Raw genomic sequence first — 24,341 nt, 5'->3', positions numbered from 1 at the left:
AGAGCAAAATGGTCAAAATATTCATAAAGCGGTTTGCATCGTGCATTTCGTTTTTTATTGCAAATAGTGATAATGCAATTAAGGGGCCCCCACAAGTTTTTACGAAGTTCGATTTGTAGATCGATGGGTATCGTTGCGTACTATTTCAACATAAAATCATCGACTTTGCGAACAGACAGCTCTATTGCCCTTTTCAACAACGTAAAAACAAATGTAATGCACACAAGGTTGAAAAAATCTTTTTCCCGGTCCCGATGCCATTTTGCTCGGCCTGTTTTGCTCCTGACAAACAATTAATGCGTTATTTCAAGCTAACCAAATTCGTGCAGTACGCGGAAACAACCAAACAACCGGAGGGAATCGAACAGAAGTAAACAAAAAAAAAACACGACAGAAACACGAGAAGAAATCCCACACCACATAACGCCCGTGTCATTTTTATGTGTTTCCAATCAGAGCAGAAATCGGTTGGGGGGGGGGGGGGGGGGGTGGGGGAGGGTTTGTGTGTGTTTTACTCACTTTTCCCTTTTTTTTTTGGTGGTGGTGATGGGCGGGGTGAGTGGGAGTTTTTTGGGGATGTGGGGGAAGGTGGGTGAAAGAATCTTCCATTTTTTGTCCCCCCCCCACACCCCCTTTCGGTCCATATCGGTGCGAGAACGTGCGAATCTATTTGGGTACCTGATGCTCATACCGTACGCACACCATCGCCCGAACGGACGCATACACGAGCATAGCCAATCACCGCTAGTGCGCAACAGCGAGTTGACAAATTAATAGAAAATTGCTCATAAATAAAAACTGCTCGAGTGAAGTTCCGTTCCCCTTTTCTTTTTTTCGTTATTTTTTTTTTGGTGTTGCCCGACCATCGCTCAACAGGAGGATCGAAATGAAATGGGGAATGCCACAGAAGGGCAGGGAAATGGAAGGAAGGGCTAATGGAAACCGGTGGAGGGAAGGTGCGGAATTGGTTTCCATGTTTCGTCACGAGTACGGTCCAAAGGGCATGGCTGAACCGTCGCAACCGTTGCCAAGAGGGTAGAAAACACCCATCACCCGAGTTAGCCAAAATGGGAAGTTGGGTGGGGAGGGGGAAAAAACAGGGTAAGGGCGGTAGGGCGAGGTTACACCATCCAACAACAACAACAACAACAAATAATGAAAAAAAAATGCGCCAAAGCAGGGCAGGGTACCGTATGATAGTCTCTCCACCGGAAGGTTGATCGTATTTGGAATCGTTTAACAAGGCAAACGACGTTGACGATGTTTTGATGGAGTGCCCGGTTTGAGGATCACCATATGGGCCCCCGCGCGAGTGCTCTTAACCAAAAACCCAATTTTCTAGCAAACTGAACACGTGTAGATTGGAAAACGCAAAATTGGAAAATTTAACTGATGCTTCAAGATGGTTTAGAATGGTGGTGGGAGTGGGTGGCGGGGGGAAGGGGGGGGGGGTGGGTTGTTTGATGGGAAGGTGTCGGGATGCTTAAGGGTGTGAAAAATAAAACTCGGCTGCGGTACACGGTAATGCTTTCCTAAACCCCCACTCCCCCCACCCTCCCTCCTCCCTACACACCTTTATCCACCCCTTACGAAAAGGGGAGGGTGGTAGGAGTGGGAAGGGCGGTGCACACAGAACCCACATTAGGCTTTGGTTGGGTGAAATGCTCATCAAGAATTATTATTTCTTTAAATATACATTTTTACCCGTTCGTGTGCACACCGGTAGCGGTTTTTGCTAACAAGGAAAGCAGCGGGTGTTCCCCACCCCCCCCCCCCCACCCCCCACCCCTCCCAAACGCAAGATTTAGTACGGTGAGCGGTGATGGTTTGGTTGGAGTGAGAAAAAAAAACACAAACAAGCGAAAGAGAAAGTTAATCGTACAAGGGTACAATCTTTTGCACAGATTTATGCTTAAACGGGGCCAGAAGGTTACAAAATGGGGTAGTTTGTTTTTTTTTTTGGTAAATGGCGACCCAATAAGCTGGTTACGGGTGGTTGCAAAAGTGGTTTAAATTATTCAAGATTAGGTAAAAATGGCTTCGAAACGGAGAAACAAAACGGCGAACAAAAGGGAATGTAGAAAAAACAAAAAAACAATGGAAAAAAAATTATAACTCACTGTGGGCGCTAACGATATCATTAAAGTAGATAATAAGAATTAGGAAAGAGCTCAACTCAAAAACATCCAAAATAGATTTACTTATACTGAAATAAAACCATAGAAAAGCAGTCAAAAATAGCAAATAGGTATATGAGGTAGTTTGATAGAAGATATTAATAAAAAACAAATGAAACAATCAATACAATTTGTAAAACGATTTACTTATATAGAAAAAAACAAAAAAAACACTTTGTAGTGGAACATCAACATTAAGGTAAAATATTCTAGAAATGCATACTGTAATGTGGTAAGTGGTAGAAAAGTAGAAACTATTGGAAAGTAAAATAGAAAAAGAGAAACAAATGATAGTTGAAACTAAAGTACAGTAAAGAAATAGAATAACTTAATCATAATAATTATAATAATAAATAAATGAATAAATTGCAAACAGTAAAAACATAGAAAAACTATGTCGAAACAATGTATTTCATGTAAATATTCAATTTACAAAAAACCTTCTGAAATATCATAAAAGCGAAGAGTATTTCCCGGGCAAAATACTTCTTTACACTAAAATAACAAAAAAACTAAAGTAATAAAAATACCAGAACGAAAGCGTTAAATGAAGCACAAAGGTAGCAGAAGCCAGAGCAACGTGCAAATTAAGCAAATGTAAAAAAAAAACACACACACGAGATAGAGAGTGGAAATCGGCAAGTGGTGAAAAATGCTGCAACTTTATCAATATTTGCATAATATCAACCAACGCAATGCACAAACCGATGGTCTGCTTTATGCTTTGTTTTTTTCTTACTCCCTGTTCTTCATTTCCCTGCCCCTTCTCTGTTTCTGCTTTAACTTTCCACCTACTTTTTGGCCAACACTACCATACAGAACAGAACAGAAAAAAAAATTAAAAAAAACACACACACACACAGAGAAACCGCCTGAGCGCACAACCGGATAAATTAACATTTTCTGCATTTTTCAGCAAAAGTTCCAAAACAGCTCCAGAACAGAAGCGCCGCAACAGCAAAACTTTCGACGTATTTGTGGCTTTCCGTCACAAATTTAATGCCGTTCCAGCCACCTTCCCCCTCCCTATGGTAACCCCCACGGTCCCTATGGTAACCCGGTGGAACGGTTTTTTTTTTGTTGGGGGTTGAAAGGGGTGGGATGGGGGGGGGGTTGAGTGAGAGAAGGATCATATGTAAATGGTTTCGTGATATTTTCCACCGGGCTACTTGCTCTATCCACCTATCCCCACCCGTTGCCACTCTCTCTCTCTCTCTCTCTTGCTCTTTCCATCTCGCTCACTCTCTCGCTCTAGCTTCGCTTTGGTACAGCAAGCTAGTAAATTGTTCGGTGGTTTTTGTCGATTGGGTTTACCATGTAACCTTCAATACTTTGGGTTTGTAGTTTTTTTTTCTACGGGTCGTCGGGGGTTGGAGGGTGGGAAGGGGGGAAGGTTTGGGGATGAAAGTGTTACACTGTACATGAATATTTTCCCTTCTTCTTTGTTTTCTTCTTGTTTGTTTTGTTTTTGGTCTGCTGGGGGTCGCTTTGTTTGGGGAAAGATGTTCGTTAGCAAACAAAACAATGCACATCCCATTGCACATATTTGTACCACAAAATTGTGTGAGTGTGCGTGTGTACAGTAAGGACCAAATTTGTCTACAAGCGACCAGGCGCACCCACCCATTAAAGAACGTCGCCTTATTTGGCCTGCTTTCCCACGTATTCTTTTGTAATGACGTTTTTTTTTTGCTTCGTTTGTGTGTTTACAACACCGAAGAAGAAAAACAGGTAAGAAGGGTAAGAAGAAGCCATCAACACAATGGCAACAAAAGGCTTCGAAGACGAAACCAACACTGTACACCGGGAGCCCATTTTATACATAGCGCACAGTCTTAGGTACATGTTTTATGACGAATTTTCGGCACACAAATCGTTCCATACCGATGGGGTGTTTGATTGGGAGGGGGAGGGGGGGGGGGGGTGAAAGTGAGCAAGGAGATATTTAAATCTAAGAAATGTGCGGTGTGTGCGTGTGCACGTGCTCGTGATTGTATCGGCACGTAGCTGAAAGTGTTCTGCATGTGTGTGTGTTGAAGCGCAAGAGAGAGAGAGAGAAAAAGTGAAAAAGAAAAAGGAAAGAGAGAGAGAGAAGAAAGGGAGGTATTGGTGAAAGAGAAAGGAGCATTAAAAATACATTGAAAGATTTTGCGAAATAAAAGAGTACCAAACTCTTAACCAAACGCTTCGCTTAAGTTAAGCTAAACTATCTTTAAAATAAATAAATCAATAAAAAAATAATAAAACGGCAACGAGACGTTAAAAATGTAATAAAACCAATAAATAAATCAATCAAACGCGTGCCACAACATAAAAAATAACGAAGGATGCTGCGATGGCAACATAAACCACACCAGACAAAGCGGGCGGCCAGATGCTTCCGGCCCTGGTCGGGGCAACATTTTTTATTATGCAAAGTAATAAAAATTACACAAATTACTATTGTCCGAGTAGCGTTTTGTTTTTTTTCCTCTCGTTTTTGTTTTGAGTTTGTTTTTGTGTGTTTCGCAATGGAAAATGCGCGCCGTCTGCTTCAGCCCGGCTGGCCGAACCAGGCTTGCCGAAAGCATAAATGTACAGCGATTGGTAAGGTCACGGTGCACACGGTGGCCGGACGTGGTACGCATGTACGTCACAGTTGGTCGCGTGTGCGAGTGGGAAAGGTTATTTCCGGGGCCAGTCGGTCAAAAGCGCTGCTGAGCTGACTGGCTGGCTGGCTGGCTGGCTGACTGTGCGTTCATCTCACTGACCTACTAACACGGCCAGGCTTTCGTCGCATCTGTGTTTGTGTGCCTCTCTGGATAAATGCACTTTCGTTCTCTCTCTCTCATTTACACACACACCCTCACACTCACAACAGCATACATACAAACACACATAAACTTCCTCTCTTTCTTGCTCGCGTCCAAAAGGAGTGAGTAGGAATTAGAAAAAAAATAGAAAAAAAAACCAGCCAGATCCTTTTTGCTAAAACAGAAAGTAGAGTACGGCAGGCAGTGCTTTAGGGTGTGAGAGAAGAAGGAAAAACATAACACATTCTTCAGCACCTGCAAAAAAAACCGAAAGCTGCTTTTGCTTCCAGGGGATGAAACGAACGGCATAAAGATAATGTCGACCAACGTTAAAGAAAGTATATCGACGAAATCCCCCCCCTCCTTCCCCCTCTAACTACCCCACCTCACCTCCTCCCCCAACCCCTCACAGAACACCTTGCTCGAGAAGTGTCCTAGCTGGGTTGGGGGGGCTTCCTAGCACACGGTTCGGAAGAGTTCGGCCGTTCGGTGGTTTGGAAAACCTGTTTTCCCATTTTCCAACGCGCACGCGCCTTTCGTGTGGTGCGAATGTGTATGTGTGTGCGTGTGTGCTGTACGGGGGTTTGCTAAAAATTTGCTCATGCCGATGTAAATGAGCCCGAGAGCCAGGATCCATTATCCCACGTGTAACCGTGCACAAACACTACACGGGACAGCGGGCTCTCGTGCCGCAATTTGGTTGGTCTCTCCTCACTACTCCACCACCCATTCCTGCCTTTCACCCCCTCGCCACCCCACAAACCGGTAGAGCACATCGAGTTTGCACCAATCAATCTCGCATCTTGGCTTTATCCTAACGACGCACACACTCACCGATCATGGAAAGTGGCACGAGATGAGAGGGAAAAGCCAGTGCAGCATAGCGTGCGAATAAAAGAGAGCTCCCAAAACAGGGAACAGGGTACTGGGAGCGTTCGTCTAGTGCAGGGGTCGGCAAGCGATCGTGACCGTGGAACTGTGTTCTACTGAAACTTATTTACCTCATCGTTACGTTTGTTATATTATTTTTTGTTTACATTTTGCTCCATGAAGAAAAGATAAGCTATTTAGGCCACTATTTACACTGAACGACATGAATAAAAGAAGGATTTTTGAATATTACTTGATTAAGTTACCTTAAAAATACATTAAAACAATAAAAGTTTTCATTTCTTTAATAGCAAGTAGAAATGTATTATATGTTATCTTTATCAATATTATCTTTACAAATAATATTTATATAAATCAGTAAAGAAATTAATTTTCATTGAGATTTCAATATGTTAAGCTTAAAACAAAGCACTTTTATATTGTTATGTTTTTCTTTAAACAAGTGCTTTTTAACGCCAAAAGATTTTTTATTTCTACTTTTTATATCTACTAATTTTTTAAAATAATTGTTGTTTAGACTACAATGCCGTCTTGGTTTCTTATTTCACCTGTTGTGGTCATTGATCACACCACTTCTTTTCGTTTTAAATTCCAATATTTACTGTTGTTGTTATTTATATTTATTTTATTTAGTTTTTATTTATATATTCCAGTAAGATGAGATTAAACAGCACTGCTTAGAGTCAAGCATATGTGGTGTATATTTAAAAAAAAAACTTTAAAATAAACATCACTATTAGCATTGCATATTTGCAGGCGTTTCAATACTAAGCCACTTTACATCGTTTTGCATGTATAGTATTGAAATCGGCAACGAAAAGCAGTAATTAAACTTTGTCCATACAGATAGCGAAAACAGGTTGACGCCCCCTGGTCTAGCACGGTATGATGAGTGATGAGTACCAGGTCCCGGGGTGTGTGCTGGAGGTTGTCGATTTTCACATGATACCATGTTTTTTTTTCCACCCTGTTCATTTTGCCGAATGTTCGTTCACACCTGCCCATCGCCAGGACGGACGGTGGACGGATGGACTGATGGGAACCGCCTAATGGATGTGCGTGTAAATGGAGAACGCTGATGTCTGAGACATCGAACACAACCCGAAGACACGGCGGGACGGTTCGCTGGTACCGGCGAGAGTCTTGTTGTTTTGTTTAAATTTAAAGCACCTTCTGTGCGTTACCCGGGGCCCACTTGCTTCCCCCTTTTTTCTTCGCGGTATTTGCTTAACCGGTATGACATCGCTCCCGCACGTTGGAGGCTATGCTGTACCGGGCCGTTCCTGACGACTCTGACCCCTGATCTATCCGCTTGTTGTTATTTATGTGAGCATAAAAATAAAACGGGCCAGAAAACATAAGGTACTAATGGAGTCGACCCGGTCGCGGTGGAGCGGAAAGAGCAAAACCGTGCACGATGGGTAACAGGCAGTGTGAGCACATCACAACATTTGGCCGGAAATGCAAAAAAGCAAATGGTATTCGGGGATGGAAGAAAACGCGCGGATATTACACATTTTTCATCGCCGTACAGGTGCTGACGCACTGAGCGAAATGTACACACTGGTGCGTCGGAAAGTTGAGGTTAGGGTAACCTAATCGGTTGCTGGTCGATCCGATGAAGTTCCGCGAGGAGCTCTGGATACGGTTACCTTTAGCTACTCTACGCTTGACCACGTAGTTGGCTGTACTTCGCCAAAGTTAAATGTTTCCAATTATTCCCTACCACGGAAAATCGCAAACTCCAGGAAACGATTCTACCGCACGGCAAACTTTACTGACCACTGAAGCCCTCCGCACAGTTGAGGGTCCGTGGATGATTAGTTTACATCATCAGCGCGTATCAACAGTTAAAATAGAGGACATCCTCTGCTGCCAGCAGTGAATCCTTTCAAGCACAAAACAGCCGGCTGGGGATACGATTTCATGACGGAGCACCACAAATAACCGAAGCCTGCCGGTGCGATGCAATGTTGATGAGAGATGTTTGATGAAAAGTTTGCCCACTGCTTCGTGCCGGACACTGCAATAGTGATATGCCGGCGAAAAACTGCATGCGAGTACGAACAATTATTCACTGCCCAACCCAACACTGCTCTGCATTCCGACAACAAAAAACCAACCAGCAAATAACTTCATTTCGTTAGAATTCCCTGGGATCTATAAAATTTGTGTCCCATCCATTCTGCATGAGAGATTTTCCGAAGTAATCGGGCAGCAGTATTCATTCGCAAAGGCTATTCTGAGAAGTTTTACATGGCCGAGGGTAGAAAACAAAAATCTCTCCAGGGTTTCATAATTATGGGCGAACGAATAACGACCCAGCAATGAAAGCTACCAAGCTCGTTCAGCGTGACAACGATATCCAAAGAGCTTGTAACGTTCCGTTTGTCTGGTTTGTCCAATCCAGTTTAAACAAAGCATCCATCCATAGCACGGCAGAGAGCAGATCCCAAGATCACTCCTCTGGGTGTCTGCCACAAGCATTCTAGTGTGAGCTCATTTAATTATGTTAAAATCTGCCCTACACTCTCGACCAGCAATGCATGTCCAACAGCGGTGTATGAATGTAGTTAAAGAGCAATGGAACTTTTCAGAACTCGAGAACTCGTTGGAGAATTGCTTGCATTTGCATGCCGAGTGACGTAAGGGTGTTCGTTTAGATCTGACGGGCGGATGTTCTGGAATTTCTGATGGCATCGAAAATAGCGTCCAGAGAATTCTAGATATAGAACTTTAGTTATTTGTATGTACGATTCTAGATAAGTTGATATGGATACTCCTTCAGGGGAAGAGACATCCAAGTAAGTTTCAATAATTAAATGAATATCTTATAGATCTGAGAGATCAATCAGAATCTTTAAGCTACAAAATTGCGGGAATAGTCTTCAACTCAATGTCGTTCAAAGAGTACTTCCAGGAGTCTGGCGAGTCTGTTATAGATAAGGATAAAATATTGTCAATAGATTGTCAATATATCAATATTAAATGTTCTTTTCTTATGAAAGTGGTGTTCTCATTACTTAGACATCTGAGAGATCCATCAGGATCTTTAAACTATAAAATACTCTTCATCTCATTGTTGCCCAAAGAGTACTTCTAGGAGTCTATTGAAGGATGAGATATTTTATACAACAGACATTTGATATCTATTCTTTCATTGAAGTGATCTTTTAGGACTTTGAAACACTCTCCTTAAGGAAGTGTCATTCTTATTGCGTGGACATCCAACACATCTCAGAGATCAGTCAGAATCTTTTAGCTACAATATAGCGAGAGCAATCTTCAGCTCAATGTTATTTCAAAAGTAGTTCCAGGAGTCTAATTAGAGTGTTTAGATTAGAGGAGTCTAATTAGAGAGAGAGGATATTGTCAGCATATCAAAATTAAATGCTCTTTTCTTATGACAGTGAAGTTCTCATTGCGTAGACATCTGAAAGATCAATCAGGATCTTTAAGCTATAAAGTACTCTTTACCTCAATGTTGTCCAAAGAATACTTCTAGAAGTCTAGAAGTGTAACAACAATAATTACATCTTTCTAATGGAAAAGGCATTCTCATTGCGTGAACATCTTATACATCTGAGATACCATCTTCTAGCTAACAAGTAACGAGAGTACTCTTCACCTCAATGAAAGGAGGAGTCTGTTTAATGATGAGGGATTATAGGAGATCTATTCTTCCATTAAAGCACTCAGGGATATCGACCTAACGAGCACCTAATGCTACTTCCTCCTTACCTCGTTTGTGAAGTCCCCGATCGTCGGCTGCCGTTGAATGTAGTCTACCCGGTGTGCTGATCAGGATGAGCGCGAGCAGCAACCACGACGTGCCACGGCCAGAAAGTCTGCGTTCGGTCAACTTGCATCGACCAAGCGGAAGGTACCGGTGAAACCACGAAACTTGAGACGACATGTTCCGGCACAGTTTCCGCACACGATCACGAACACTCGGTGTAAAACGTTTTATTTTTTGTGTTGAGGGTGGGAGGGAGAAAACTGTCACTGCGTTACACCGCGTTACGCGTACACCTCACTGTCACCTATCGCACAACCCCTGTGTGGGAAATGCGCGGAAAACCAAGAAAAAAACAGGCTTCGCGAAGATGAGTAGATGAGTGTTCCGTAGGTACTGGTTGCTTGCTGAGAATGTTTGCTTGGTGTATTTGGCTCTGTCCCACTCTTCCCCTCTGCCCCGGCTATTCTTCCGTTGTCACTGGCGGTTTAGAAGCAACGGAACAACGGTTTTCGGTTGCCGTGAGCTGCTCTGAGGCGTGAAGATTTTGATTGCGACGGAAGCCTTCGGACACGACGACGCACACACCGCAAGACCCGCAGCGCGCGCTATGCAGTGGTTTTGCCGGTGTGCAGGTGGTGCTCGTGTAGGTGTTGGTTCGATCGCGAAGCGATCGATGGTCTAGGCACTACCTGCTATTGCACTGCGCACACTTGCTACCAGCTTGTCCGGCTGCAATCCTCATTTCGCGCACTGGGCCGGGCACTTCCGCAGCGTCAAACCTAGCACCATAAACGCGGACAACGGCATGAACACTAACTGTGATTGCTTGGTCGCGAACACGCACCGACAACCGCGACACACTGGCGCACGGTAAACGCACCCGAAACGGTCGCCATTGGGCGCGCGCTGCTTCGCTTTGAGGTTAGCAGGGGTTTTGGTTGCGGGAGGAGAGGGAGCTTTTTTTTGTTGTTGTTTTTCCTCTACTGCTCAGACAGACGGGGCTACTTTCGAGCCACGCGCACACATATACACGCCACCTCAGGATCACCTGCAGTTTATCTAGCACACACTAAAACGCACACGATTTGTTCGGTGTCACTTCACGCAACGTTACTACGTCCACCAACAGACACACACACACACACTCGAAAAACACACACACAACTCGTAAATAGGTGAGTCATCTGATAAACCTAGGTTTTTGTTTTTGCTGTTTGCTATTATGTTAGGTTATTGCTTTGCTTTGTATTTGTTCGGTTGCGGGGTTTGGGGCGTCATCTTGCGCGCTGACAAACGAACCCACTTAGTAGCCGCTTCCCCTTACACTCTCTCTCTCGCTCTCTTTGTTCCTCCTGATTTCCTGATTTAATTATTTGCTTTTACGAAACGTGTTTATATTTGCTTTATTATTCCCTTGTGTTTGGTTTGGTTTTGTTTGCTTTCGTTTGCTTTGTGCTTTTTGTTACACTTTTGGTTTGGTTTTTTTTTGCGAATTATTTTTTTTGTTTGTTTTGTTGTTTAGTTGATTGTTATTAGATTAGGTGTATACGATTATTTTGCTGTCGTTTATTTCTAGTAAATGTTATTTGCTTATTTGCTCTTTGTCAGTGGTTGTCCCCTGCCTAAGCGAGACTAATGCTCATTAAATTGAATGGTACGTTTAAATGTTTGTTTTTTTTTGCAATGGTGTTTTGTTGTATTTGTTTGGGTTTTATTTTTCTCGATTCTTCTTTTTCTGCTGCTTCTTCTTTTGTTTCCTTCCGGTGTGTGAGTTTTGATTTTATTTTGCACTTGTTCGCATGTCAATTGAAGTGTTTTTTTTTGTTCTACTTTCTGCTTTCGTGCACAAGTCTGTCTATCTCACTGCATTCCACATGTGCGCCGCGCGCTGTCTGCTAGCCGACCTGTCATTCATACACCTGCCAGTAGAAAAGAGCAACAATACATTAAAATAAGGATGAGAAGAAGGATAGCTGAAATGTAGTGTGCGATACAGCATAAATAAAACAATTGTTTTATATATTTAATGATTAGTTACTTGGGTTTACCATTACTGACAGTTCTTAAAATTTATTTTCCATCAGTGGATTGGTCTGTACGGTGTTTGGGAAAGATATTGAACCACCGGGCGTCTCCATCAAAGACTACTAATAAACCACCGGGCGCCTCCATCGACCACTTTTAATAAACCACCGGGCGCCTCCATCCAATTTCAAAAACAATTAAAAAATTTTTTTTTATTAAAATAAAAAACTTTTGCATAGTACTTCAAAAAAGTGGAGTTTTATAAAAATAGAAGCAGAAAATAGTCAACTTGAAGACTGTCCTTCGACGGTGAATAATGTATACAGCCATAGTTAAACAAATATTTACTCGCCTCATTACAGAAACATTTTCTCAATCTTCATAAAAATTGAGTAGCTGGTCTTGACCAGTCTGTTTAATTCTTGTGACGGTTTTACTAGGTGAAAAGTTTGTTGGGTCTGTTGGTAAAAAAAGGAGCGCCCCGATGGGTGTGGATTCTTCATCATCGAAATCATCCACAGAACCTGCCCATAAGGTATCACCATTTTCGCAACCATATCACACCACCATCTTTCCTTGGGTAAATGGCAGAAAAGAAGCGCACACCACACATCGATTAGTAGTCTAAATAGTGGCAGAAATTGTCCGCGTGTTGATGTAACGTGCCTCTTCCATATCAGCAGCAAACCCTGATAATAGGGCCAGTCTCTCAGTCGCGGGGTTTGCAGATTCTCTCTCGCCGCTCGTTAAGCGATGTCCTCAAGGAAAGGGGACACTCAACCAGCACAGCAGTGCTCTCGTGAGTGCTAACGCCTGTTGTGTAGCCGAATGAGGTAAACAATACAATGGATGTATTGTGTGTTTTTTTTCTGTATTATTATTTTCCGCTCTTATTACTTGCACCACAGGGCAGCGGAATACTGAGATTGCTCAAAGAAATTGCAAATAAATATATCTAATAATGTACAACGTCTCCATAATTAGCTTCTTCCATAATAAACTAATTAGAATTACATTGTTAAGAACATTAAACACACCACGCGGTCACCATTTTGCAACATTGCGCGTGTTGGGTGAAGTTGGGGCAAGTTTTCCCATTTTTTTTTCCAACCCTTGGTTGGTGAGCGGAAGAGAGCACCGGATGAGGATATCTGGAACACTCTCATCCGAGGTGTGCACCTTCCAGATGTGCTCAGCGAAGAAAGCGTGCCATGAAAGCACGCGTCAAAGTGGCACAAAAGGTAAGAGAAAATTGGGCGACGAACTCTCTCCGGGTTTGGGGCGGATTAATGTGGTTGAGAGTCTGCTCCGTGACGTTGTGCTGAGCCTGAATTGTACCCATGTACCCAGTGTACTCGGTGCGTTATCAATTAAAGGGACATTTTCTCTTTCAGGTAGGGTCTCCGACCCTTCTACTCCATCCCCCCTCTCTCGCTCCATTTTTTTTTTCTCCATTACATCAAACAAAACTTGCTGCACCTAGATCAAAAGCGTACCACTCTGGGCAAATTGCCCAGCGGTACCTAATGACATCAGAAAGTGCTTCAAAAGTGTTGAATAGCGTTCCACCATATGCTGTTTTCTTTTCGTTTCTTGTTTTGTTCTAGTGGCTGTGTGTCCATTTGCCGAACAGTGACAGCTAGGGTGGGTCTCGAGTCTAAGGGTTGCTTCCCTCTCCACACCCGGAGAGCAAGAGACCTCAACAAACGATTGTTTTGTGGGACGCAGGTAGCGCGACAAAGGCGTACTACTGTAACGCCCCCGCACGAAACTTTTACTTACGCACCGAGGCACTAGTACGTGCCGCTACTGCTGCTGGCCAGTTTTTTTTTTGGCTGTTGAGTGCGATTTTGGGGTTGATAGTTTGCAAAGGCTTTGGTTTGATATTTTGTCGCAACAACAACAAACATCCCTTCCACAAACCACACACACACACACACGTGCGACAGTTTGCTGCACACATTTCGGTCCGACTGTCGACACCCGCCAAACACCTTCTGCTTTCGGTTTGTTTTTTTTTTGGATTGAATGTCGAAAAATGACCCCTTAAGAATAAGCACCGACGGCTTAAAACCTCTGTGGGGTAGGAGTGGGGGAGGGTTTTGTTGTAATTTGCTTTGATATATTTGAACGGTACGGTAAGGTAGTTGAATGCGTCCACGACTCTACACACGCAGCAGTTTGCCTTATCAATCCCTAAATTTTTCGGGGAATTATGGGGGGTGAAAGGGAGAGGTCTGCCTTACTGGTTTAGTTTGAAAAAAGCTAAGCAAACACACACACACACACAAACACGCACACACACACACACACTCGATCACCCTTCTGGCACCGATGTGGACTGACCTGCCGAACTTCTTGTTGTGCCCTGTGCTTAAACTGCGAATTTTTGCTTCGCTTCAATCCGGACCCACGTTACCGAGTGGTGGTTGGATCTCACTTTGGAGGGTTTTGCATTTATTTTCATCTGGCGGCAAGTTTGCTCCAACGAGAGAATTTTTCTGCTCTCTCCGTATTAAACACACACACGCACACACCCATACACATATATAACGCACGCTGGTGGTTTCTTTTTGGATTTGGATGGGAAGAAGCTTACGCTTGATGCTCGACGCGGAAACATTGTCGCGTTTTTGCGCTGTTTGGGGCGCACATCGTGTACAGGATGCTTAATGCCCGCGTAACGCTTCGGTGTCTCTCATTGGAGAAAGTGAAAACTGTGTCGTGTGCGTTTCGGTTGCGGCTACCAATACAAACACCGGACAAGAAGGAAGAGAGAGGGAATGGAACGGAGGGGGATGGTGGGTATGAGCAAAAACGTTATCGCAATGGAATGGTGATGTGTGGTTGTGGTTGTTCGCTTTACACACACGCGCGCTTCGGTTACGCACTGGGGAGAGCGAGTGCCCGACTCTGATCTCTCGATCGTGAGAGTGAGAGTGAGCCGTTGGAGATGGAGTGACGTGTATCTCTTGTTCTCACCAGCAAAAGGAAATGGTGGTTTGCAGAACGTGGTATGAAATATTTCTTACTTTTACCCATCCGTTTCCAGATTGAAGAAGGGAATTATAGGACGAAAGAAAGAGAGAGGGAATAAGATACCGAATGCTGTTTCAGGAGCGTCATCAGTTTTCCGCGTGTCAGCCACTGTCAGGCCGGTGGAACATTCGTACCCGTTACATAACATGCGACAGAATCGTGACCATCTCGTACGCCTCCTGCTGCTAATGTGGGACAAAACACCACACCGAGAGCATTGGCTCGTATTGTTACTTTATCCTTCTCCACCCTTCACCTTTTCCTACCTCCTATCAACTAACGTTAGACACATCTCCGAAGTACACGCTGACTCTTGTGTGTTCTAAGGGCACCCGATCAGACAGAGATGGAGCGAACGCGAGAGAAAGTTCAGATTTACATGACGTGGATGTGGCAAGTGGCAAAAAACCAGATCTCGAAGACGTCGCCGAGCGTAACGACATATCGTACAGGTGTACTCTTCGTAGAGTATGACTGGAAAGAGAGAGAAAGAGAGAAAGAGAAAGTAAGTGAGTGGAAGAGATACATATACAAGGATGTGCTCGAATGAGTCCCGTCACTGTCACTGGAACCACTCTCGCAGGGACACCGCCCGCCCTTATCAACCCAAAGGACGGTCCGCACTTACACATCTTCGCAACATCTTAACGCTACATCCTGCACTTCGACACGTTTACTTAAGAAGCTTACTACTTTAATTATACATTAGCGCACCAGCGAGTGTGGTAATGGTGGGTCTTTAGTTAGTAATGACAGGTCTTCAACTGCGCGATGGGTGCCGTCGGGTGCTCCGAGGCACATTTTTTTTTTTTGCACACAGACAATGCGGTGTTGCTGTAAATATTAGATTATTATTAAATATACATATTTATATACCTGGGCCAAAGAATCACTGGAGTCCCGGACGCGCTCAACACGGACTTTGAAGAATTCAAACAGATCGTACTGGTCGTTCACATTCTAGCGGGAAGAAAAGAAGGGGAGGGAGGTGATTCGTAAGTGAGAGAGAGAGAGATAGTCAGGGTAGTAAATTAAAGCATCATTTTTACAACCTTGCGCACGAGACAACGACATTACGGACAACGTTGATTGAATTGAACGATTCTGCTATAATGGCGGAACGATTCACTCTCTCCGTGTGTGTGTGCCGTTTATTATTTTGTTTTTTTTCCTTTTTCGTTGCTTTTTTTTCTTCGTTTTCTAACGATCGCATAACGCATTGAAAAGGGTAGAGCCCTTCCGTCATAACTCGGCCCGATTACCCATTAGTATTAGGCTATTAAAAATTAAGCCAATTGTTGCGGTTTGTTGCAATTTTTTCCATATTCGCTTGTTGCGTACTATATATGTTTTTGCTATATATATATTGCCTTTGATTGGCAGCACTATGTGTGTGTGTGTGTGTGTGTGGCTAAACGTCGAAGGGTCACCCGAAGGTAAACCCTTTTTTTTTGTTTTAGGGTTGTTGCTCTTCCCACCCACAACGCGCCACTCCGCCCAGCCATGTTTCAATTTTGTCTTCCATTTTGTAGTTGCTGTTTGGTCGTTTATTACTTCATTTTTGCTGTTGGTTGCTGCTGCTGTCACACCATTTATTTGGTTGTTTTTTGTTTTATTATTTTATGTGCAGCTTGTGCACAAATGCCCGGTTGCTTCCGGTTTGCCGGATTTGCATATGGCGGTAGAGTTATGGCTTTGCCACGTATTTTCCACACTGCTCCTGTTGGCCGTTGTCATATTTGTTCCCTTTTCCACCGCGTCGATGGAGTACAAAATCCCAATAAACTGTAACCTATCAATCACCCCCATCTCCGGTGGAGGCTGAAACAAGCGGGTCCGACCAGGGGGACGGAATCATGACGGAAATGATTGGTTCGGGCGGACGATAAAATCTACCCTCCCACCCCTTTCCCTGGACCCTTTGCGATGCCGATCGTTATCAGTGGGTTATGAATTTTCATATTGACGTAAGGTAGACAACCTTCCTGCCGGTGTGTGTGTGTGTGTTTTTTCTGTTTCCTTTCTTTCGTTCGTACAACTAATCGTTCGCATTTTTATGTTTATTGAATTCATCAATTTCTTATTGCATTTACCATTCTCTTTCACTACAAAAATAATATCCTCACCATCAGCGCAAGCAAAAATGCTAATAATTTGGTAGACTATTTCGTGAAAACTTCCTAACACAGGTCTACGTATACAGGAGCACGGTTGGAAATGATGAATCGGTAGGATATTAAGCGCAGGGTTGTCAAACGTTCTTCACCGGCATGAACTTATTCTTGTCTCACATATTTCGACAGTAAAGAGTGCCCATCGAATTGAGCACCTGTGTATTATATAAAACTTTGTTTAAATAATTATGTCAGTATGATGGAAATGTTATGCTTTTTGTATACTAAACGACAAATTCCATCAAAATTAATTAGACTTATTCATTATTAAATGCCATACAAACCTTATTTTTCAAATGTTTTCCTATATTTTATACCCATATTTAAGAAATGTAAACAAACTATTTATAACAAAAGGTATTTAGTGTGAATTGAAGATAGTGTAGCATACCTGCTAAATGTTATAATTTTGCAAACATTTTTAATTAATTAGCTTGCAGTCAAACAGTCAATGTAGCCCTAAGAATTCAAAATTACGAAAATGACCAAGAATCACAGAAATATAAACATGCTAAACTGTGAGCAATACCTGCGAAAAAAAATTAACATAATAGAGAAATAATCAAAATAGGTCAAGGACATTGAAGCCCGAAGTTAATAAACTGATTTCCTAATTAAATAAGACACAAATGTGCAACAGAATTAGAATCACCAAATTATAACATCAATTGTCGTCCTACCTAAGGTGAGTCGTCTCGTTGTCTCCAGCGTCTTAAGGAATCTTTACAATCACACGTAAAGTATTTGTATCTCGTGGTAACGTCCATCGATTAAAAGGTCCCGTCTTATATTTTATGTTCTAAAATATAAAAAAACACAAAATTAATTATTTATTTATATTTCCATCATGACGGCTTTCGCCGTATTATCGACACCGTAATGTTGAGTGGTGTACAATTTTGCAAGGCATTTCCTCCTTGCAATTTGCCTTATCCCGGGCATACTCGGTTATATGTATATTTGGAGTAATTGTAATAAAGTAATTATTGTAAACAGTTAAAAAAAAAATTCTTCAACCCAGCAGCATGAGCATCTAATCTAAATAGAAACGAAAACGTTCCATGATTATCAAAATGATAACATAAAAATTGTGGAACAATCGTTATAAAAGGTGTTAGTGTTTGACACGCCTGTTAAAGCACAATACGCTAGCATGCACTTTAACAATATGATAAAATCTGTTCCATTATTATTCCATGCCAACGTTGTATTGTAATTTCTTTAAGTTTTTATCTTTCTTGATCTTCCAAACAGTTTTCCATTTCCAATTGCAGGAAAAAACTCCATCGTAAATTCCCATCGAAAATCTTTTGTGTTGTGAACGCATTTTCGTCGAAAACGTTGAAGCTTTTTTTTTCATTGTGAAGCTTGAATAAAAAAGCTCCACATTTGAAGCTTTTGTTTCGCACAACGAACACAATGGAGAAAAATGGAGTCTCGTTTAGAGGTAATTTAATGTTAAAAAGTTCACATGCAAAAATAAAAAAAAAACACATAAAAACAACGACAGGAAACAGTTTAAGGGTAGGTATTGGTTTTAATCTAAAAATTCAAAATCGAAGAATAATTTCTAGCTAAACGCGAATATTCAGTGACTAGTCTATTTGGTTACAAAGTAGGTATGGAATGTTTTCTTTACTTTTTGTTTCTCATCACTCAATGCTGCCGCTACTTTTGTTCGCTTCAATTACCTTAGCAATTAAGAAAGAAAACAACATTCACTGGGTGTCGATATTTTAACGTCATTGCGGTTTTGCCTAATTGCTTTCAATGTTTTGCATTCCTATCGATTATCTTCCAACCGATTTCGTTACTAGTATGGCGACAATCTCTGTGCCCGTGTACGTACACTACCACTACTGCTCCACGGTGAAGGTATTTGTAACGCCCACGTACGGGTAAACACCGCCGAGGATGTATCGGTAGTAGCCAAAGTGTCGGATCCGGTACGTTCCTTCCGGTGTGGTGGGTCCAATCATCCAGCTTAATTCAATATCACTAAAGCCTAGTATGGTGGAGGTCCGTTCCCAGCGGAATCTAAAAGAAAAAAAAAAAGACGAATCATTCATCAGTATTGGTAACACACCAACGGAAAGCGATCGAACTCGCCACATACTTCGTTTCCCAGTTGGCATCGGTTGCGATAACACTCCAGTTGCCGTCCATCTGCTGCTGCTCGACCGTAAAGAAGCTTTTGTCGTGCATTAGATTGTTGCGCGGATTGCCCGCAATAAACACGGCACTGGCGGTGGTACCGTGGGCGTACACCGGTTCCGGCTGTACCTTCACATCGCCAAAGTCTTTGCCGAGCGGGTGCGAATCGAAGATGACACCGGTCGTGAGTGAGATCTGCTTGTCGTCCTCGTACGGTGGCGTTGGTCCGGCCGGTACCGACTCGTTGCGCACGAGCGCACCGATCAGCTTTTTGTACTGCTCCAGATACAGCGTCAGCGTGTGCGGTCCGTACAGCGTGGAGGCCCCTTCGTACCGCTGTATTTCGTACTCCTCCGGCGTGGTGATGTAGCTGGTGTACATGTTGGAGAGCCCGGCGACAACGACCTGCAGATCGCGGCCACCGGCCGCCACCGACGCTCGGGCCACTGCGGTGCGCAACCGACGGCCCGCCATCGTCGTGAACTCGCCCGGTACGGCCGCCATCGCAAAGTCACCCACGACCAGCAGCTGGGTCGGCACGATCTTCGGCTGCCAATCGTACGGGAACCGAGCCCGCCCGGTCGCCAGCAGGATCGGTTTCGGCGCCTGGCACTCCTTATCGTCCTGCGTCGGTTCGGCGATAAAGTCGCGCACCGCGTTCCACAGCACATTGTCCGTGATCGTGCCCTGCTGGAAGTCGAACGCACCCGGCCCGTCCGTAGTACCGGCGGCAAAGCTGTATCCCATCGCCGGCAGACAGCCGCGCACACGTGCCATCGTACGCGTGGCCCGATCGAAATGGACCGTTTCCGCCGTCGTCATATCGATGTACTGATGCACGAACCCGATCGGGCCGGTCACTTCGCGCGCCTTGGTGTTGGCCGTACCGAGCAACCCGGCCGCGGCCCGATACAACCGATCGGCAATCATTGCCGTACTCTCGAACATGTCGCGACCGGGCCCGGACGCGAAGCAGGCACCGGCACCGGACGGACACGAGGACGTCAGCACGTCGCAAGGCAGCCCCGTCTTCTCACACTTCGGCCCCTCAATGTTCGGCGACGAATCGCCGAGATTACTCGACGCGAATGCGCCCACAAACTCGCCCTTCCCGACCAGCGCACCGGGATTGCGCTCCTGCTCCAGCAGTACGGCCGCCAGCCCAACGTTATCGCTCGACACGAGCCGGTTCGTGTTGTTCATCGAGGTGGGATGCACCGCGTACCAGTTGATCGCACCGAACGGTGTACCATCCCGACCGTGCACAAACTGCAGCTGCACCAGCGTCTTGTCCACGTTGTGCCGGTACTGGGCCCGTTCCTCCTCCGGGTTGTTTTCGTACGCGCTCGGGCTGCGGTTTATGTTCGCATCCAGCACCTCCGTTTCCGCGACGTAGATCCGCGCATCGACCATGTTGTTGTGCGCCCGGATCACGCTCTGCGCAATGCCGTGCACGAGCGCGTTGAACGTCTCCGGCACGAACCCGAGCGACGTCAGATCGTACAGCAGATACATCAGGAAGCCGCCCGGCGTTGAATGCGTGTGCGAACCGCTGATGACGACATTTTCGTGCGTGTACAGCTGGCCGTACTTCTTCTGCAGCACCGCCAGCACATCGCGCTTGACCGCGTGGCCCATCATGCCCGCGTCCACACTGACGAACACGACCCGTCTGTCGGGTTCGTCCTCGATTACGAACGATCGCGCATACTGACGCAAATGTATTCCGGTGCCACGTTGCGTCACCTGCGCATAGCCCATCTGGAAGAAAAGAACACCAGTTACTGACGTGTTATTTCAGCGAAGTTTACAACTCAAATAGCCAAAGATATAAAGCCAAGAGAGGATTCTTAATCTGCTTTGTAAAGTCTTTACGGTATCAAAAACTGAATTGCTCCCGAGTGTGGTCCACATCAGTAAATCCAATAAAGGAGTCTAAAATGGTCTACAACTTCAAAAACGACATCTTTTAAACAATTAACCAAAGTTCCTACAAAAGGGTCTAGAATGACTAAAATCTCAAAGACAAAGATCTGACAAACAATTGAACAGATATTGCGGAGGTGTATGGAGAACAGCTCTATACTTCCTCAAGAAGTTCTTTGGATCTTAGACGACCTCTCTGATGTCTTTGAAGTGGAATCATCTTCCGCAGTTCCTACAAAAAGGTCTAGAATGACTAAAACCTCAAAGACAATATCTGACAATCAATTGATCAGATATTGCGGAGGTGAATGAAGAACAGCTTATATCCTTCCTCAAGAAGTTCTTTGGATCTTAGACGACCTCTCTGATGTCTTTGAAGTGGAATCATCTTCCGCAGTTCCTACAAAAAGGTCTAGAATGACTAAAATCTCAAAGACAAAGATCTGACAAACAATTGATCAGATATTGCGGAGGTGTATGGAGAACAGCTCTATACTTCCTCAAGAAGTTCTTTGGATCTTAGACGACCTCTCTGATGTCTTTGAAGTGGAATCATCTTCCGCAGTTCCTACAAAAAGGTCTAGAATGACTAAAACCTCAAAGACAATATCTGACAAACAATTGATCAGATATTGCGGAGGTGAATGAAGAACAGCTTATATCCTTCCTCAAGAAATTCGTTTGATCTAGCAAAATAGCTGAAACTCTAAAGAAAAACAAAGAACTCTCGATCTCTTTTGTAGTGTCTTTAAAGAGGAATCAACTTCAGTAGTTTCATCAAAAGGGTCTAGGATGGCTTAAACATCAAAGATGGCATCTGTAAAGCAATGGATCAGATATTGAGAAAGTGAATGGAGAACAGCAGCTCTATACTTCCTCATGAAATTCTTTTGATCTGCAACAATCCTCTGCGCTACAATTGATACATTGTTTTTAATGGCTATTTGAGAGAAACTGGAGAATGTTACTTACAAACGTGATTTCCACCGACGGTCCAGTACAGTCTGCTCTACCCACGCCGACTTTGTATGCGGTCGAAACGGTGAGCGTTAGCGCTAGAATGGCCAGTAACAGCCAACGCGACATTACGCCACTGCAACGAGGTGTCTGTCGTCGATCCATTTGATGACGGAGGGCGGTCTCTTGATGGATGTCACCGGATGCCCGGTTCTCACTCCCAACTGCTTGTCCGCTTCTTCACACACCGTTGCTTGGTTGATTTGTTAGAGGTTTATTGCGGAAGGTCCGTCCAAAACCCTCGCCTAGATTCGGATGTTACACCTCCGTTCGGGGTGTTTACTGCGTTGATGAAACCAATCTGGTGCCGATCGTGTCGATAACCGGCATAGCGGCGCTTCTTTGATTGTTGGATGCTCCGCTGGGACGCTGGGATAAAAATAAAACCCTTAAAAACGGGAAGGGAAAAAGAGCAAAACAAAACAAAGAAATGTGAACTTTTGGTGTGAACTGTTTATTGCGAACTGACCGACGGTATACCAACGGGCAGCGCTAATATTCCACATGCAAATCATGCCCGTACCGAGGATCTCGGAGGTGTTTTTGTTTTGCTACACTGCCCCCGTTTCGTTCGCGTCGTATGTTTCCGGTTCGATAGCGATAACCGTTGTTAGATACGCATTGCAGCTTCCTTTCCCCAGGGGATCACGAACTACCACTGGCTACATTCAACCGAGAGAAGGCGAGATGATAAAGCTGGACGGAGTGCGCTCGAACGGGTAAACACATGTCAACAACCGATGCGACTAGCACGAACAACCGATTGGGTTGCTGATAAGGGACGACACACTCCCGATCGGTGCGCACAGATATACACCGCGGCGAGATGTAATTTCCGGTACTGGTCGTGCAAATTACATAGAGATTTGCGCTGACATCAGCCACAGACAGCGGAGACTTTCACCCTCCGTGATGACCGCAGAACCAACTGCACATGGTATGTAATCGTGTACCGTAACATCCTAAAGCAGCTCTATTGTTGGGAGAACGTCACCTCACCAGCGTTATTATACTCCCTTCTTTCCCTTTGGACAGCAGCCAATTGCAACTGCATTTCATTTAGCACGACATCTTCATTATCAGTGCAGCATCTCATTGGAGGTCTTCCCGGTTTCTAGGCAGATACCGCATCATTTGCACGCGAAAACATCACCACTGAGCGAACGCAATCACACACAATCGCTGCTCCAATAGTCCAGCTGAATGCAATATTCCGGAATATTTAACACACGGTCACGCTCCCTCCACCAGGTTCCCAAATGCCGAAACCAAAAAACCAGACCGCCAAGTGGAGTGGAGCCCGGTGGTAAACCGATACCAACACCACCGTAGCACCAACGTCCCGCTATTATTAGTCGAGCGAGTTCGTGTTCGAAATGCAGAGAAAAAGAAACCAGCAGAGTATCGCTGGACGTGTATTATGTAATGCGCGATTCCACCTGAGATTACCACATGCACCACCGGACAGTGATGGACAGGGAGAACGGCGCTCACCCGTATCGGTGCGATACAGCTTTGGATGTTTGGAATTGTGCCGCGGGATAGTTCTGGTCGAGAGTCAACACTCCCAACGCAACGCTAGCACGGAAGAGTGAAGAGAGCTTCCGGTCTCTTCCGGTCTTCGATGTAGGTTTTTGTATCCGCCACTGTAGATTGTGCTGAAGACGTCAACGTAGACGATCGTGTGCTAGGGGGGGTGGAGGGAGGTTGGTAATACGCATGTCCCATATTTCTCCCACCAGAGCACATGTGAAATGTCTCGGTGGTGTCCGATCACGTTGGCCATGCTCTCATTGCGTACCAACGTGCCATATGCGGTGACCCAGCGTACCCAACACATGCGCGCATTTGCACTGATCAGTTTTCACATTAGCATTCCCTATAGTTGTGCCCTTGGCCTTAGGGTGTTGGAACCCGATGTGGGTTGTGTAAATACATTTCCATTCCTAACCCAGACATGTCGGAGACCTCGTTCAGGTTCGCTCCAAAACAAACGAAAAATACAGAATGCGCGGAGAACTACCATTCTTCACGATCACTCACCTGGAACTTGCTGATATTGTTAGAACCGATGGATGGACCTTGATGGAAGACTAATTGTACGGTGCTCCGCTCAAGCTGACAACAGCCCACTGTCACCGGGTCGGGTGAACTAATGGAGATGTCTAATGTCCACTATTTATAATAATATATACAACCTCGGCTCGGATCTTATCAGACAATTGATTATAACAATTCCAGCCGCTCGAGTGCCAAGCTGCTATCGCTGCGAGAATTTCCAATATCGGGCACAATGCACCGCTCACGAGTGGGATTGCGATTGCGCATCTGCTCGCCAACAAAACCTCGCGGGAAGAATTGGTTGTCCAGCGACGCCACTCTCGACACTCGGGGCAGTAATCAGCAC

The 24,341-nt window shown here is 44.5% G+C and overlaps 2 protein-coding genes across 2 annotated transcripts in view; both read right to left on the bottom strand.

The window, feature by feature from the left end:
- LOC128306436 (uncharacterized) overlaps nt 1–14,059 on the bottom strand; it is a 103,179-nt gene extending 89,120 nt beyond the window's left edge. The window contains exons 1-2 of the mRNA XM_053043957.1: nt 13,971–14,059; nt 9,602–11,518 (exon numbers count right to left, since the gene is read on the bottom strand). Coding sequence (XP_052899917.1) covers nt 9,602–9,776 — 175 coding nt within the window. The 5' untranslated portion in view covers nt 9,777–11,518; nt 13,971–14,059. The remainder of the gene's footprint in view (nt 1–9,601; nt 11,519–13,970) is intronic.
- Nucleotides 14,060–18,365: 4,306 nt separating this feature from the next.
- On the bottom strand, nt 18,366–24,075 carry LOC128306535 (neutral ceramidase). Its single transcript, XM_053044070.1, has 4 exons — nt 23,978–24,075; nt 21,890–22,322; nt 18,954–20,752; nt 18,366–18,874 (listed from the first exon to the last, which is right to left on the bottom strand). The coding sequence occupies exons 2-4, from the start codon at nt 22,037–22,039 to the stop codon at nt 18,694–18,696; spliced, it is 2,130 nt and encodes a 709-aa protein (XP_052900030.1). The 5' UTR covers nt 22,040–22,322; nt 23,978–24,075; the 3' UTR covers nt 18,366–18,693.
- Between the last annotated feature and the right edge of the window lie 266 nt (nt 24,076–24,341).

Source organism: Anopheles moucheti, chromosome X (assembly GCF_943734755.1).
Source record: "Anopheles moucheti chromosome X, idAnoMoucSN_F20_07, whole genome shotgun sequence".
Lineage (NCBI taxonomy): Eukaryota > Metazoa > Arthropoda > Insecta > Diptera > Culicidae > Anopheles > Anopheles moucheti.
The sequence above is the reverse complement of the archived record's forward strand: the minus strand, read 5'-3'. Positions and strand labels throughout refer to the sequence as shown.

Coding starts and splice junctions, on each gene's coding strand:
- LOC128306535 (XM_053044070.1), bottom strand. CDS start 22,039: ATGGATCGACGACAGACACCTCGTTGCAGTGGCGTAATGTCGCGTTGG. Junction 20,753..21,889: donor CGTCGGTGGAAATCACGTTT/GTAAGTAACATT, acceptor CTTTTCTTCCAG/ATGGGCTATGCGCAGGTGAC. Junction 18,875..18,953: donor GATGCCAACTGGGAAACGAA/GTATGTGGCGAG, acceptor TTTTTCTTTTAG/ATTCCGCTGGGAACGGACCT.